Source organism: Durio zibethinus, chromosome 4 (genome assembly GCF_047325235.1).
Source record: "Durio zibethinus cultivar Kanyao isolate XHJ-2024 chromosome 4, ASM4732523v1, whole genome shotgun sequence".
NCBI lineage: Eukaryota > Viridiplantae > Streptophyta > Magnoliopsida > Malvales > Malvaceae > Durio > Durio zibethinus.
In genome coordinates, this window is record NC_143165.1 from 235,708 (window position 1) to 250,208 (window position 14,501).

Consider the following 14,501-nt stretch of genomic DNA (forward strand, 5'->3'; position numbering starts at 1 on the left):
TGGATAGTTCTATTGTGGGAATGATGATATCATCAGAATAAGTTGGGAAAAAATGCCAATTAATCTGTTGTGTTCTTCATTTCAAATGTCGGGAGGTCAGACTTTGCAGAGCTCATTTGCACTTTGATACTTGCTTTGGGACTTCATGCACCCTAGAATTTTTAGGGTCCCATATGAACTTTATATGTTTCAATTATTCTCACGAGTCTTGTGGATGAAACTTTTGAGGAAATCAACTCACTAAGGAAGATAAGGAAAAGATACAGTGGAACTGTGAAAGTTATTAGCATGAAATATGCATGTATGTTCTCTTCATATTTGTTTCATTCAACTATGTTTTGATAATCATGTATAAGGTTTTTAATAATTTATAGCATCAGTTTTATTAATGCACCTTTTCCTCCTTTGGTGTCTGGAAATTTTTATCATGAGCCTTCTCCTTGGTTTCTGTTGATTCTTTTCTTTTTTTCCCTTAAAATTTCTGCATAAATGGCAGATTATTGAGGTTTTCATGATTGATTGGAATCTATATGCTTTGATATTTATATTCAAATATTAATGATCCTCCTTGTATTAGATGATAATACAACAATAATTGTTAGGTAAGGCCAAAGGCAATGTTGTATTTTCAACTAAAATGCAAGTATCAGCTGGCATGTAGAATTTACATATCGGCAAATTATCATGTAAGCAGGCACCCGGAGTCTACGTTTCATTAATTAATGTGACTATTCTCTGCTTTAAAAATAAAAAAATTTACGTGAAAACAAATTTTATTATTATTTATTATTATAAAAATGAAAACCAGTGTAAAGGCTCATCGGATTCCAAAAGTCACCCTTTGAACTTTATACGAAGTTTGGGGGGTGGGGGTAGCAGAGATCCCCTCCATTATTGTATCCTAAAACGATTAATGCACATTAAAATGTTAACAAAATTAGATTGAGTAAAAAAAATAATGAAAAACAATTTAGAAAAAAAAACTAATTGAATAAATTTTTATTTTAAAATTATTTATTATTTGAAAACACAAATGTCCACCTGTGGTAAATTTTGATTTTACCCCAACGCACGTGAGATGTTCAGCAGCAGCAGCACATAAAGAAACCAACATTACATATGATCGCTAATTCCTACAGCCACGGTGTCTAATCCTCCCTCAATATTACTACTTGAGATGAGATGAGGACAGTGAGCAAGCTCTGCTTATACAAAATTAAGAAATCCTTCTCGCAAACGCAAACCCAACTCATCTCAGATAAAATTAAAGATTTCACCTCATTTTTTAATTCATAAGCCCTCAGTTATCCGGACACACAAGGCAACAAATCTCCGATACACCATCATTTAAGCAACGTAAACATTAGCAACTGTTGTCAAAAAGTGCAAGATTTTAAAAGTTTATGCAAATTCATATCACAAAGAAGAAAAATAATAAGTCCAGTTGCTCTTGAGTCTTCTTCGAAACAGAATACCATAGAGCACTTTTATTTCTTCTTCCTCACTCCATTGGCCAAGTTTCCTGCATTTAGCACCAAATATCATGAGCTTCGAATAAGTCAGGATCAAAGAAATGCAAGGTGCGCAGAACCATGCACACAAGGCTGAATGAAAGCATTTTTCTTTCTTTTTTCTTCTTTTTTAAAGAGATACAGAGATAGAAAGAAATGGGGTGTCGGGCATTATAATATATCCCTCTAAATAATATATAATAACGCTGCAGGGAGACTCTTGGGAAACCTGCCACCAGAGACTTGTTTAAGTGCATGCATACATAACTAAGTGCAGGTGAAACATAAAGAATTGTCCAAGAAGCATAGTCTTGTGTCATTACTAACAACCTTCCTTTTGTATGATGTGCAAAGTAACTACAACAAATTCAGCACCAAAATTAATCTCCTGAAGGAGAGACTTGGTTGTAGTCTTTTCTCATGCATGCTTATATATTCTTGTTAAAATTTGCCACATGAACAATCATTAAAAAATTTAGTAAAAGAAAAAGAATAAAATACAAGAGTTAGATCATTTCGTAACTATGGAATGGAATAACCATTAACCATTTAGTAACTAAACCATTAACCATTTAGTAACTAAGGAATGGAATAACCATTAATCTTTAATTTAACCAACTATGCAGAAACCAGAATCATCTGCTTCAAGTAAGAAAGCACATTTCTGTCACATTCAAATAAGATGTACATACATAAATGAAGATGTAATATTTCAAAACAAATGCTGGCCTTGTGGGTAGAGACAGTAAGATTTCCTACAAATATATTCAATAGTCAGTTCCCGAGGTAAAATCACCATTTCAGCACATTTGATATGGACATCCAAATCACGATCATTTCTAGAGTTGTTAATCTTGGCAGTAAACAAATCATTAAAGGAATGTACTGTCTTTGGAGGCCAGAGGTGAGCTAGGGGGTGGCAGGAAAAAGTTTAATAACATACTACTCTATAATCTTTGAACAAAAATCATCTATGCATATAGCTTTTCCATTATTATTATTATTATTATAACTCTTTGCACAAAAGTTAGGTAATCCCTTTGTTTTTTTTTCGATCTTAGTTACATGATGGTTTTCCTTTATTATTATTATTATTTTTTGACATTAAGATTTTAATTTTTATTCAATCTTTGTATACAATTGATATAGACAACATGACTTATAAGGTTTGAAATTTGAAACATAGAAAATAATTTATACTTTGTTATGCAATTCTGTTATTACTTACTATTGTACTTGAGTTTAGTGTTATCAATACTATTTTTACTTTCACTTTGATTCTATATTTCTATTCGTATTGGTATTACTTTAATGCCGGTCCGAAGACAAGTTCTGTGGCTAAACCAACGTTGGGGACTAACTTACAGTGTCATTACCTTTGTAATTATCTATTAGTCTCTTGATGAATACATTTTGAAGGAAAATAATAGGAAAATTTGCAAGCTTTGGTTGATTTCTAAGCAGAGTGTGGAAGAAAATGGAAAAGTATAAAGCTGCAGCTAAAAACAAATAAAGAAGAAACGCATTCTAAATCCCCAATGAGTGAAATTAAAAAAAAAAAGAAGAGAAATTTAACTGAAAACCCTAATAACCTGACCTCTCATCAAATCAATGGAAAACACCGAAATTAATAAAGATTAAGCGAAAGAGGCGTAATTTCAAAGAAAAAGAAAGTACCCGTAGTAAAAAGAGATCAATTTGAGGAAGAGGAAGAGGAAGAGGAAGAGGCAGAAAGGTTTTCCAAGAGCCTTTTGTCCCTTCTTTCCATGGCAACGTCCCACATATCGTTCCCGATGTGCTTGGGCTGTTTCAGTTTCATCTAAATAGTTTCAGTTAAAACCCAATGAAGGAATCGATCTAAATTTCAATTGATATAAAATTTCAATAAAGATGACTACAAAGGAAAAGAAAAGAAAAGGAAACCGGACCCGGCCATGATAAGCTTTGTGGATGTAATACTGAGCATTGCCCATAACGCAGAGCATCCCTGCTATGATTCCAAGGGGAAGTGCAGCTTCCAACCATATCCACGCCATTCTTTCTGCTTCTCTCGCGGCTTCTGCTTTCACTGTTTTTCCCTTTCTCCACCGCTTTTGCCCTTTTCTTTATTTATTTATTTATTTTTTTCCATTTTATATCTCCCAATCTTCACCTTCCATTTCTTTCAAAGGACTAAGAAAAAGCAATTTTAGGCTTTTAGCCCAAAGCCAAGATTATCCAATGGGCCGTCCAACTTCATTTCATTCCCCGCCCCCCACTTAACTTCATTATCCAAAAGGGCATTTTCATGTCAAGCGAGAGAAAATTCTCTTCTAATATATGAAAATGAAACTGGGTGTATTTACTTGATATGTTACTTATGTAAATAGGCATGTGATGGAATGGAAGTTTGAAGGTGAGAAAATGATGATGAACACAATTTGCAAGTAGATCCAATTTATTAGGAATAACCAATTACAACTCAATCGGAGAAATCTCGGCAAGTCCTAAGCCCCTGATTGATTGACAGTACCACTCGCCACCGCCCGCCCCACATATTTGGTTAATATAATAATGTAATGCTTGTCACAAAAAAAAAAAAAAATTGTAATGGTTATAATAATCTCCACCTCTCATTGTATTTCATCCCAACTCCCACCAATCATCACCATCAACCGTCTTTATTCCAAACCCCTTTCTTCATTTTAATTTCGACAACGTGTTTCAGTTTAAACCATGCATATAACTACTATTCCGTTTTATCTATACCCGCAACTAATGTAAGCCTCATTTGAGATTAGGCTCTGAATTAGTTTTAAATGCTGACATTGATCAATTTTGTACATTTTGATTGCTTGACATTTTGAATTGAGTTTAAGCAAATTTAGGTGTTTGACACTTTGCCATTTTATGATTTTAATTGATTGATAGCTAGAGTTTCTATGGAGGCTTAAGAGATTGTTAGAATGGAATATATATAGGATTGATTGTTAGAATGGAATATATATGGGATGGGTTTTAGTTTTTTATGTGTTGAGTATCTTTTGCATGAGTTATTTATAATGCTCTTGCTTATTTGATGATATATAGAATCATGATAAATACTTATACTGTGTTTTAGGTTATTTGTAAGATTTAGATTATTCTTCACTTAATTTAAGTTTGAAACTTTATGGTGCTTAATTATCAACCGCATAACTTTTGGCCTTATCATTGCATATATTAGATAATTTAATCAAGGAACGGATGCACAATGGGGTCATTGGAGGTAGTTGCTCTCACAAAGATTTTTAAACCTTTTAAAAATATATTATAAAAATATTAAAAGAGTTTAATTCTTTTATAATACCTCCATTGAAAATAAAAACAATAATATATAATATATGTAAAAATCAAACTTAGATTAATTGGAAGTGATAAGTTTTTGAATAAAAAATATTTTAAGATAATTAGAAGTGATAGGTTTTTGAATAAAAAATATTTTAAATTTATCATAAAAAACAAAAAAGCAAATGAATTGATTGTAAAAAAAAAAAAATCGGTTTTCATTTTCCTCCATTTATCCCGCTTGTAACTTTCTGTGTTTCAAGCAAAAACAAGAGAACCAGAGAAGAAAATTAAAAAAATTAAAAGATGGAAAAAAAGTCTTTAAATTAAAAAATAAATTACAAGTTGATATCTTTTTTTTTTCCAGCAAGATATTAAAGTAAGTTATTTTTTTATATTTTTTAATAATTAGTCAAACAATTTTTTAATATATTTTAATATATTTTTTATATATAGTGTTTATTTATTATTTGAAATTTGTTACATTGATGAAATAATTTGATTATGTATTCATGTTATTGATAGCATTTATATATTATTTTTCATGTTTGAACTTTTTGTGTATATATTTTTTTTATTTTTTTAATTATTATTCATTTAGCTAATAACTTTAAGTTTGGCAAAGATTAATTTCTATATGGAGATTATAAAATTAGTTAGAAGTTTTCCCTAATTTCTTGCATAGTAATATGGTTACAATATGTAAATTGCATTTCTACTCATATATTTCAAATATAGGGTCATATGATCTTCATTAACATACATAATTATATTTTGAATGTATATTCTTATTTTTATAAATTACATAAACCAAATTATTTAATTTAATTAGTTATAGAGAAATATCTTACTAAGAGAAAGTCAATTTTTAAAGAATTATATGGAATCAATACTAGTAGCATACAATATTGTAAAGAGCAAGTTCATGTTGAATTAAACTTAAATGATCTTCCTCAAGATCTTAGGTTACGAAAAAAAATTTTAGATTATTATGCTAATGATAGAGACAAGATTCAAAAAGCTTATTTGTAAAAAAGTTTATGTCAATCTTATGAACATAATTTTTCCCAAAGAAAATTTTGAAAGGTATTCCATCAATTTATTTTCACGGGGTTCAAAGATTATGCTAATTGGTTAGAATATAATATAGAGAAATATGTCACTTTTTGTTTGTGTTATTATCTTTATAGAACATATATTGGAGAGCAAGTAAGAAGTTATTGTTTTGTTTCAAATGGATTCACAAATTAGAAAAAAAGAGAAAAATTTGATATTCATGTTGGAGTGTCTTAATAGTGCTTATAACAAAACTTGGAAGTATTGTTAAAATTTGCTAAATCAAAAGCAACATATTCAATTTGCGTTTGTAAAACAATCAAATCAAGCACGAAAAGATTATTGAGTTTGCTTAACTGCAATATTGCAATACTTGATTGTATTTGCTTTCTTTTATGTCAAAGTTTGAAATTTCGTAGTCGAGATAAAACTGAGAATTCTCATAATCAAGAAAATTTTCTTGAGCTTTTTAGATTTCTTGCCAATCATAATGAAACCATAAATAATGTTGTCTTGAAGAATGTATCAAAAAATTCAAAAGTGATAGCATATGATATTAAAAAAGATCTTGTTCATGCTACAACAATTAAAACTACCAATACTATCATAGAAGATCTTAGAGATTGATTGTTTTTCATTTACTTGATGAATCTCGTGATGTTTCAATAAAAAAAAAAGCTACTATTGCTTTGCGCTATGTGAATTCTAAATGGCATATTGTTGAATTTTTTTAGGTACAATACATTTAAGTGATACAATCATTTTGTCAATTAAAGCAGCTATTGAAGCATTATTCTCTAAGTATAATTTGAATATTTCAAGGATTCGTGGGCAAGGTTATTATGGAGCAAGTAACACAAGGTGAATTCAATGAATTAAAAACTTTGATCATGAAAGATGATGCATTTACTTATTATGTTTATTGTTTTGCTCATGAACTTTAATTGACACTTGTAGCAGTGGCAAATAATCATGTTCAAATTGCATTAATTTTCAATATATGTGACAAATGTGGTGAATATTGTCTGGGCTTCATGCAAACAAAGAGATGTTCTTCGAGAAAAATAATTTAATAAAATTGTTGAAACATTTCTACGGGAAGTGATTTAAACCAAGAAAAAAGTCTTCAACGAGCTAGGGATATACAATAGGGTTCACATTACGAGACATTGATAAATTTGGTTCTTATGTTTAGTTTTATCATTGATGTGCTTGAAATTGTTGTGAAGAATAGGAATAGCTCAAAGTAAAAAGGTGAAGCTTCTACCTTATTAGACTTGACTTAATTTTTTGACTTTGCTTTCAACTTGATTTTGATGAAAAATATCTTGAGGATTACAAATGAATTGTTATTGGCATTATAAAGGTGTGATCAAGATATTGTGAATGCGATGGCATTAGTAAGAATAGCAAAACAACAACTACAAATGATGAAAGATGATGGATGAGAATCTTTGCATAAAGAGATTTTTTTTTTATTTTGTGAAAAAAACAATATTAGCATCCCAAATATAGATGATATATTTGTAACTCGTGAAAGACCTCGATGTCTCTAACAATGACAAATTTACATTATTATTGGGTTGAGTTATTTTATATAGTAATTGATATACAATTTTAAGAGCTCAACAATTATTTTAATGAGGTAAATATTAATTATTTCTTTGTGTGGCTTCTTTAAATTTTTATGATTCTTTTGCAGCTTTTGATAAAGAAAAGTTGATTCGTCTTGTTTAATTTTATTTGGTTGAATTTTCTAATGTGGAGTTACCAATTCTTAACAATCAACTTAAAACTTATATTATTGATTTAAGAACTCATGATGAGTTTACAAGTTTGAAAAGTATTAGTGACCTTTCTATGAAACTTGTTGAGACAAAAAACAATTTGTGTATCAATTGTTATACTTGTGGAATTAGCTTTGATAATATCAATTTTTATTACATCAATTGAAAAAGCTTTTTTTGTTATGAAGATTGTAAAAAACCGTTTACACGATTGAATGGAAGATTTTTGGATGAATGATTATTTGGTTACATATATAAAAAAAAAAATATTTTGTAATATTGATAATGAAAAGATTTTATAATACATTCAAAATATGAAAAATCATAAAAAAAATTATAATATGTTATTTTTATATATATTAAAATAATTTTTTTATACATTTTAATTAACTTATATGTATTTAGTATTACATATATTTTTATCTTCATTGAATATAAATCTTAAATCTGTCCCTGATTTTCTATCATATATTTTACATTACATCTCTATTACGATTTTTTTTTATGGAACACAGAATTTTCACTGTTGTTTAAAAGCTTTTTTTTTTATTGAAAATTTCAATTATAGATCTTGGTCGATCTCATTGCAATTGTTACTTTCTATGTTGAAGAAAACCTAAACCCTAAAATAATAAGTGATTGAAACTCGGTTGGGCCAGGAGTTGCAGTGTCAAAAAAACATGATCATGCTAGGTATATATTTCAACAGGAAAGAAAACATCAACATACGTACGTAGCAGTGTCAAAATAATATCCAAATAAATAGGGAGAGACTGAGATAAAAGGCTTCTAGAAAGTGCGAAAAATGGTAAAGGAAGAAGGTAAGTAACATACATACAACAAGACGTCAAACGACGCCGCTCGTATTTAACAAAAAAAGAGGAGAAGAAAATAAAGAAAGAAGGGGAGAGTTGGGCAGTGGCCATTTGCACAGTCCAGCTAACACTGCGTTGGCAACATCATTATCATTCGCCAATCCGCCATTGGCCGCTTGCTTGTGTGGGCTCTCCTTGCTCTCCTCGATGGAAATCTGTTTCTCTGCATGGCCAACACGTTTCCTTTGATGCTACAGGGCTTCACTGCATTCCTCCGCACACCAAAAATTCTCCCAACTCAGCTTTCAACAGAACTCACCACCCGGCCAGGAAAAATGTCTTCCTGTTTCTTCTTACTCTCGAGCTCTGCTCACTGTGATTTTTGTTTTATTTTATTTATTTTTAAAGTAAAAGCCTTTTTGCTGCCTATCTTAAACTTAAACTTCCTTAAGTTAAAAGATCCCCTTGTTTCACTGTCTCAAATATTTACTACACTTGTAGTGTTTTTTTATTTTTATTTTTATTTCCTTTGTCTTTGCTGCTTCCACTCTGTTACTGTGAGTTCGAGAGGGAGGGCCAAAGGGTTAAATACATAGAAAGGAAATTACTGGATAAAAAGGGGAAAATTGTAAATTACTAAAGATTTGCCTTCCTTTCTGCAAATTTCACACAGAGCTATCGGCCCTTTTATTTTTTCCTTTCTTTTGTTGGCTCTTATTACAAGCCCCTCTTTTATTTATTGTGTTGTGTTTCTCCCTTTTTCTTGTGCAACAACCAAAACTATAAAACCATTTTATTTTCTTTAACTAAAATTCCATTCTTTTGTTTCTTGAAAGGACTGAATCCTCAAAAGCCAGAGCCATGTCAGGTCTGTATAATCCCAACTTCTCGCCTGCAAGAGCTGCTTCTCCACAGATTAGAAGCACCCCAGACGTTGACAGGTACGCCCCCACTTCACAAAACCAAAAGATAACTTCTTAATCATCTTCTAAACCATATTAATAACAAAGAAAAGATGCTTTACTCTTGCTTATGTTTCTCAATTTTGATTTTTTCCCTTTTTGGTGTTTAACAATTTTTTGATCTATGTGGGATTTTGGGCTTTTTTTTTTTCCTCAGTCAGTACTTATCAGAGCTGCTGGCAGAGCATCATAAGCTTGGACCTTTCACGCAAGTCCTTCCGATATGTAGCCGACTGTTAAATCAAGGTTACTTCTTTTACTTTGTCACTTGGATCTAGGTTTTTTTTTTTTTTTTCCTTGGGAAATTTTCTGCTTTTAATTAGCCATGTTAGATCGGTCTGATTGTTATGGTCTTTGCTTGATCATATACTTGACCCAAAGTTTTTAGTTTGCTATGTGTTCCAATGCTGAAACACGACAACTCCCATCGCACCATTGTGTTTTGGATAGTGCCTCAACACTGGAATTAGTTGTTTATGACAGAGTCACTCAGTGATCGTTGTTTTTTTTATTAAATGGGTTTAAAATACCGTCATCCTCAGCTGGCACACATTCTTGACTATCAAGAATTCCAGCCTCGGGTCTACCTGGGTTATGCATTTGTCAAAGATGCATTTTAAGAGATTCCCAAGTTTTGGATTTCAAAAACTTATTACGATTCAAGTTTTACTGATGTCTTGAGGAGAAAGTTCGACTATGGGAAAGCTAGGTAGAAAAGGAGCAGCAATGTAAGTAGAGTTTGAGTTAATGTAGATAAAAGTGTAACAAAAGAAAAAAACTCAAGACCAATGGCTCTGCTAAATTTGAATTTCAGAAAATCTTCTGATGTTTAATCTGCTTGCAAGAATGTTGAGCTAATTATCTTGATTAGTTTGGACAAGAAAGGATTTTCTGAAGTCTTACACATCCATTATTTAGCATCAAACAGAAGTTTATATATCTTTCCAGCTAGCTGACCTTCCTACAACCAACATGGGCATTCTAAATGCATTTTTTCGTTTTTATTCTTTCCATATTTTAGGATATTTTAGATTCTAAGGTTTTTTTTTTTTTTTTTTTTGTAAGTCTTGCCTTGAAATGGTTAATAAAGGGAAATCTGTTTTATTTTACTTGTGGTCAATGTACTATCCATACCTTACAACTTCATTATCTACTGTGGTCCTTTTATCCCTTTCTGATTTGATTTTGGATGCTTTACTCCTTTCGCCCATTGATATGTTTTCATAACTTCATCCGTTTCTCATGTATAATGGTCTTCATATGCAGAGATATTTCGGGTCTCGGGAATGATGTCCAACCAAGGATTTGGTGACTTTGATCGAATGAGGCATAGAAGCCCCAGTCCCATGGCTTCTTCAAACCTTATGTCTAATGTTTCTGGGACAGGATTAGGCAGCTGGAATGGTCTTCCTCAAGAGGTAACTATTTTTTAAAATTTCATTTTAGCATCTTTATATTGAATATATATATATATATATATATATATCATTCACATTTTTTCTTGTTCAGTTAGTTGAGTTCTTTTTTTTTTTTTTATATGCACAATAGTGTCATGCGTGGCTAGAAGTTAACAATTTGCATAAACTAAAAGTGACAAGTTCTTTATGCTTTTAATTCTTTGACATGCGCTTTAAGATTATATCTGGTAAACACCATTATAATTTGAATGTCTAAAACTTTGTGAAGGAGAATCATAATATGCTGAAGTCTTGTTGTCCTTTGGCATCATAAAGATCACAAATAAACAATAAATTTTGAAGTAGCTTCTCTTGCTTTATTAGTGTGATATATAAGCTTTAACAATCAGTTCTTAGAATTTTATTTGTTCTTCAAATTGCAGACCATGTCAAAGGGATAATGATTTTAGTTTCCTCCTACTCTCATTCATACTTTATCTGGCACATTATAGGTATCATTCCTCTATTCAGGAAATACATGACAAAATGCTTGCCCACGTGACCCATTTCAATATGTGTTGGTGTGTGCTTAGTCATATCTGAATGAACATATATGATAATGCAAATACTTTGTGACTGTTCTAAAACTATGACCTTTCAATTTTGGTTGCTAAGTTCAATTCATTAAATAAGAATAAGGAAAATGGCCAAATTGCCACTAAATGAAAGCATTCCTGCCAAATGGTGAATATCTGAGTTTCATATTAATCCTCTTCACATCTGGTTGATGACTCAAACACAATGGTTGCTTAATCTCTAATATTTTACTCTACAATGGATCCTCTTAAGTAACAAAGATGAGAATCAAGTTTATTTCCTGTCCAAAATGCTATGGTTTCCAAATGGTATTTTTTATTGTGCTTTAAGTGTAGAAGCTCTGCTCAATATAATGGCTATCTATCAGTTCATTTCTGCTTGCTAAGATGTATTCAACTTTTGTTCCTTCTTTTTTTCATTTCTTACTTCAATTGGTTAACATTCTAAATCTACTTTGTAACATTTTAGTACCTGTTCTTTAATGAAGCATTGGGAAAGTATTTTCTTGGAAAGTCGAATGCGTTAGCATGCACAAGGGTTTTTTCAAGCTAAAACTTGTTTTCATATGCTTGCTTCCTGTTTTCTGGATTGAGCCTTCTGATCTTTTCTGTTACTGTTGCTTTTTGTATTTTGACAGAGACTAAGTGGACCTCCTGGGATGACAATGGACTGGCAAGGTGCACCAGCAAGCCCTAGTTCATACACTGTGAAGAGGATTTTGCGTCTTGAAATTCCTGTTGATACATATCCAACTGTAATCCTTTTATGAAAAATGCTAGTGCATTAGATTAAAATTTGTTTATTAACTATATTATGAGATTTCAATTGAATGAACCAAACGTTTTATGAGTATTGATGTTTAGACTCTGCTTTTCCTTTGTTTTTAGTTCAATTTTGTTGGTCGACTTCTAGGCCCTAGAGGCAATTCATTAAAGCGGGTAGAAGCTACTACTGGCTGCCGTGTATACATTAGAGGCAAAGGATCAATAAAGGATCCAGACAAGGTAAAGCTACCAAACTAGTGAGTTTTCTTCTATATGTCTCAATTGTGATTCAGCTGAAACTGGCAGGAAGATGTAATGAATTTCGGGATGGCTGCATCCAAGGACGCCCCCTGCTTTTTTTCCTTATCTTTTTCTTTTGATGTAAAAATCGAATAGTTTTGGATAATAATTTCTCATCTTTTCCCATCTGAAGGAAGAGAAGCTCAGAGGAAGACCTGGCTATGAGCACCTGAATGATCCACTTCACATCTTAATTGAGGCTGATTTACCTGCTAATATTGTTGATATAAGGCTTAGACAGGCTCAAGAAATCATAGAGGAATTACTCAAACCTGTGGTATTTACGGCAATCTTGTTCTCTTATAGAAAGTATATTAGCCGTAGGTTGCTCTTGTATATGCTTCCATCTTGAAACTCCATTATTTGTTATACATTTCCTGCTTTTGCTTGTGTTAAGCTTTTTCCTATATCAGAAACTTTGGCATCCTCACAATTGTGCTGCAGGACAATTTTCCTTCCATTCTCCTTTCCTTTTATCAACTTGCGGGCATTTTGATGTTGAAACTATTAATGCTAATAAATATTTTCATCTTGTATTTTCTAAACTTCATATTCTCATATGTAGGATGAGTCACAAGATTTTATCAAAAGGCAGCAGTTGCGTGAACTGGCAATGCTAAATTCCAATTTCAGAGAGGAGAGTCCTGGTCCAAGCGGTAGTGTTTCTCCTTTTAATTCCAGTGGAATGAAACGCCCCAAAACAGGACGCTGAGAGTTGAACCTTAAATTATTGAAAATGTTTCTACCCTCCTCCAGAATTTCATAGCCAAGTATACCTTACGAACTCTGATGCATATCAGTTCAGCACAGTTTGAAAAGATTAGGCTAACAGTTCTAGCTGGTGAGCTTTTCTGGTGGGCTTTTCATTATTAAATTGTTTTGCTCTTCGGACAAAAGACAAATAAAAATGAAAAAAAAAGAAGAAATATATAGTTGGCTCTTGGAGTTTAGGTTTTCCTGTACACTCAATATACATTCATTGGATTTATTCTTGTGTTAGTAGCTTTAAGGAGTGTGCAATATATATTTATATCTGTTGCAAGCATTAGGCTTGGTGAGGTCAGATGGGAGTTTTGTAGGTGTGTCATGTTTGTTGTTCCGGTAGTTTATATATGAAGCATAGAAATGTAAGTTGGGTCTATATTATTTTTTCGTTGACTATCGGAAGCATATGGATCTTCTTCATCTTCCCTTTTCAGTCACTTAATGTAAGTTAGAATGTTACGTGAGAGATTACCATGGCCGTCCATGGACAAGCATTTAAACCCTTTTCTTAATGGATGGAATTCTTATAGCTTTAATGAAGAAAATGTGTCTCAAGTTCTATCTGTTGCTTTGCTGCCTTCGAAAAAATGAGTAATAAAAGTAGAAGTTTGCTCAGCCGCCAAAGGAGCGCTTGAGGTGAAACTTGTAAGGATCCGGCTTTTCATTTTTTAATTTTTTTTTTGTTGAAGTTTTTATGATAAGCGAGGACCACTAGCCTTTTGCTTGAATGACTGACTGGCTGATTCTTGATTTTTACAATATAATAATAATAATAATAATAATAATAATAATAATATATCAAAACATTGGGTTTGATTTACTAAGGTTTCATTTGGATTGAAGTTGAGCTATGGTGAGATGGGTATAACATCAAAAAGTTCGACTGGATGTCCATTTGGATATCGTATTCCAGTGCAATGAGAGCACTTAGATTGACCGTGTAGATCAGATGTGCTGCTTGGTGAGTTTGGAATGGATTGACTGTCTCTCTTTACTGGTGGATTCGATTCCTTAGCTGCGAGGCTGTCGTAGGAATTTTCTCCGCCTTTGTCTATAACTTGGATGTGGCATGCATGTCATGATGGTACTTGGAATAAAATACAAGATATTTGATGCCGTAGTTCATGGTTGAGATATAGAGCCCCAACACTTTTTTTCAGTTGCATTTCTCAACTTATTTTCAAAGTTTGAAACCTGCTTATCTCAATGAGGTACGTACAGGTTTCCATCTCATTGGTTTA

At 31.9% G+C, this 14,501-nt stretch overlaps 2 protein-coding genes across 2 annotated transcripts; one reads left to right on the forward strand and one right to left on the reverse strand.

Moving 5' to 3' along the window:
* Nucleotides 1-1,259: 1,259 nt before the first annotated feature.
* LOC111287444 (NADH dehydrogenase [ubiquinone] 1 alpha subcomplex subunit 1-like) lies at nucleotides 1,260-3,634 on the reverse strand. The gene is made up of 3 exons (XM_022878019.2): nucleotides 3,440-3,634; nucleotides 3,189-3,315; nucleotides 1,260-1,522 (listed from the first exon to the last, which is right to left on the reverse strand). Exons 1-2 carry the CDS (start codon nucleotides 3,545-3,547, stop codon nucleotides 3,205-3,207), a joined length of 219 nt encoding a protein of 72 aa, XP_022733754.2. The 5' UTR covers nucleotides 3,548-3,634; the 3' UTR covers nucleotides 1,260-1,522; nucleotides 3,189-3,204.
* Nucleotides 3,635-8,747: 5,113 nt separating this feature from the next.
* On the forward strand, nucleotides 8,748-13,724 carry LOC111288128 (KH domain-containing protein At2g38610-like). Its single transcript, XM_022878894.2, has 7 exons — nucleotides 8,748-9,416; nucleotides 9,595-9,683; nucleotides 10,704-10,855; nucleotides 12,069-12,185; nucleotides 12,319-12,435; nucleotides 12,629-12,772; nucleotides 13,061-13,724. The coding sequence occupies exons 1-7, from the start codon at nucleotides 9,337-9,339 to the stop codon at nucleotides 13,205-13,207; spliced, it is 846 nt and encodes a 281-aa protein (XP_022734629.2). The 5' UTR covers nucleotides 8,748-9,336; the 3' UTR covers nucleotides 13,208-13,724.
* The last annotated feature ends 777 nt before the right edge of the window (nucleotides 13,725-14,501 follow it).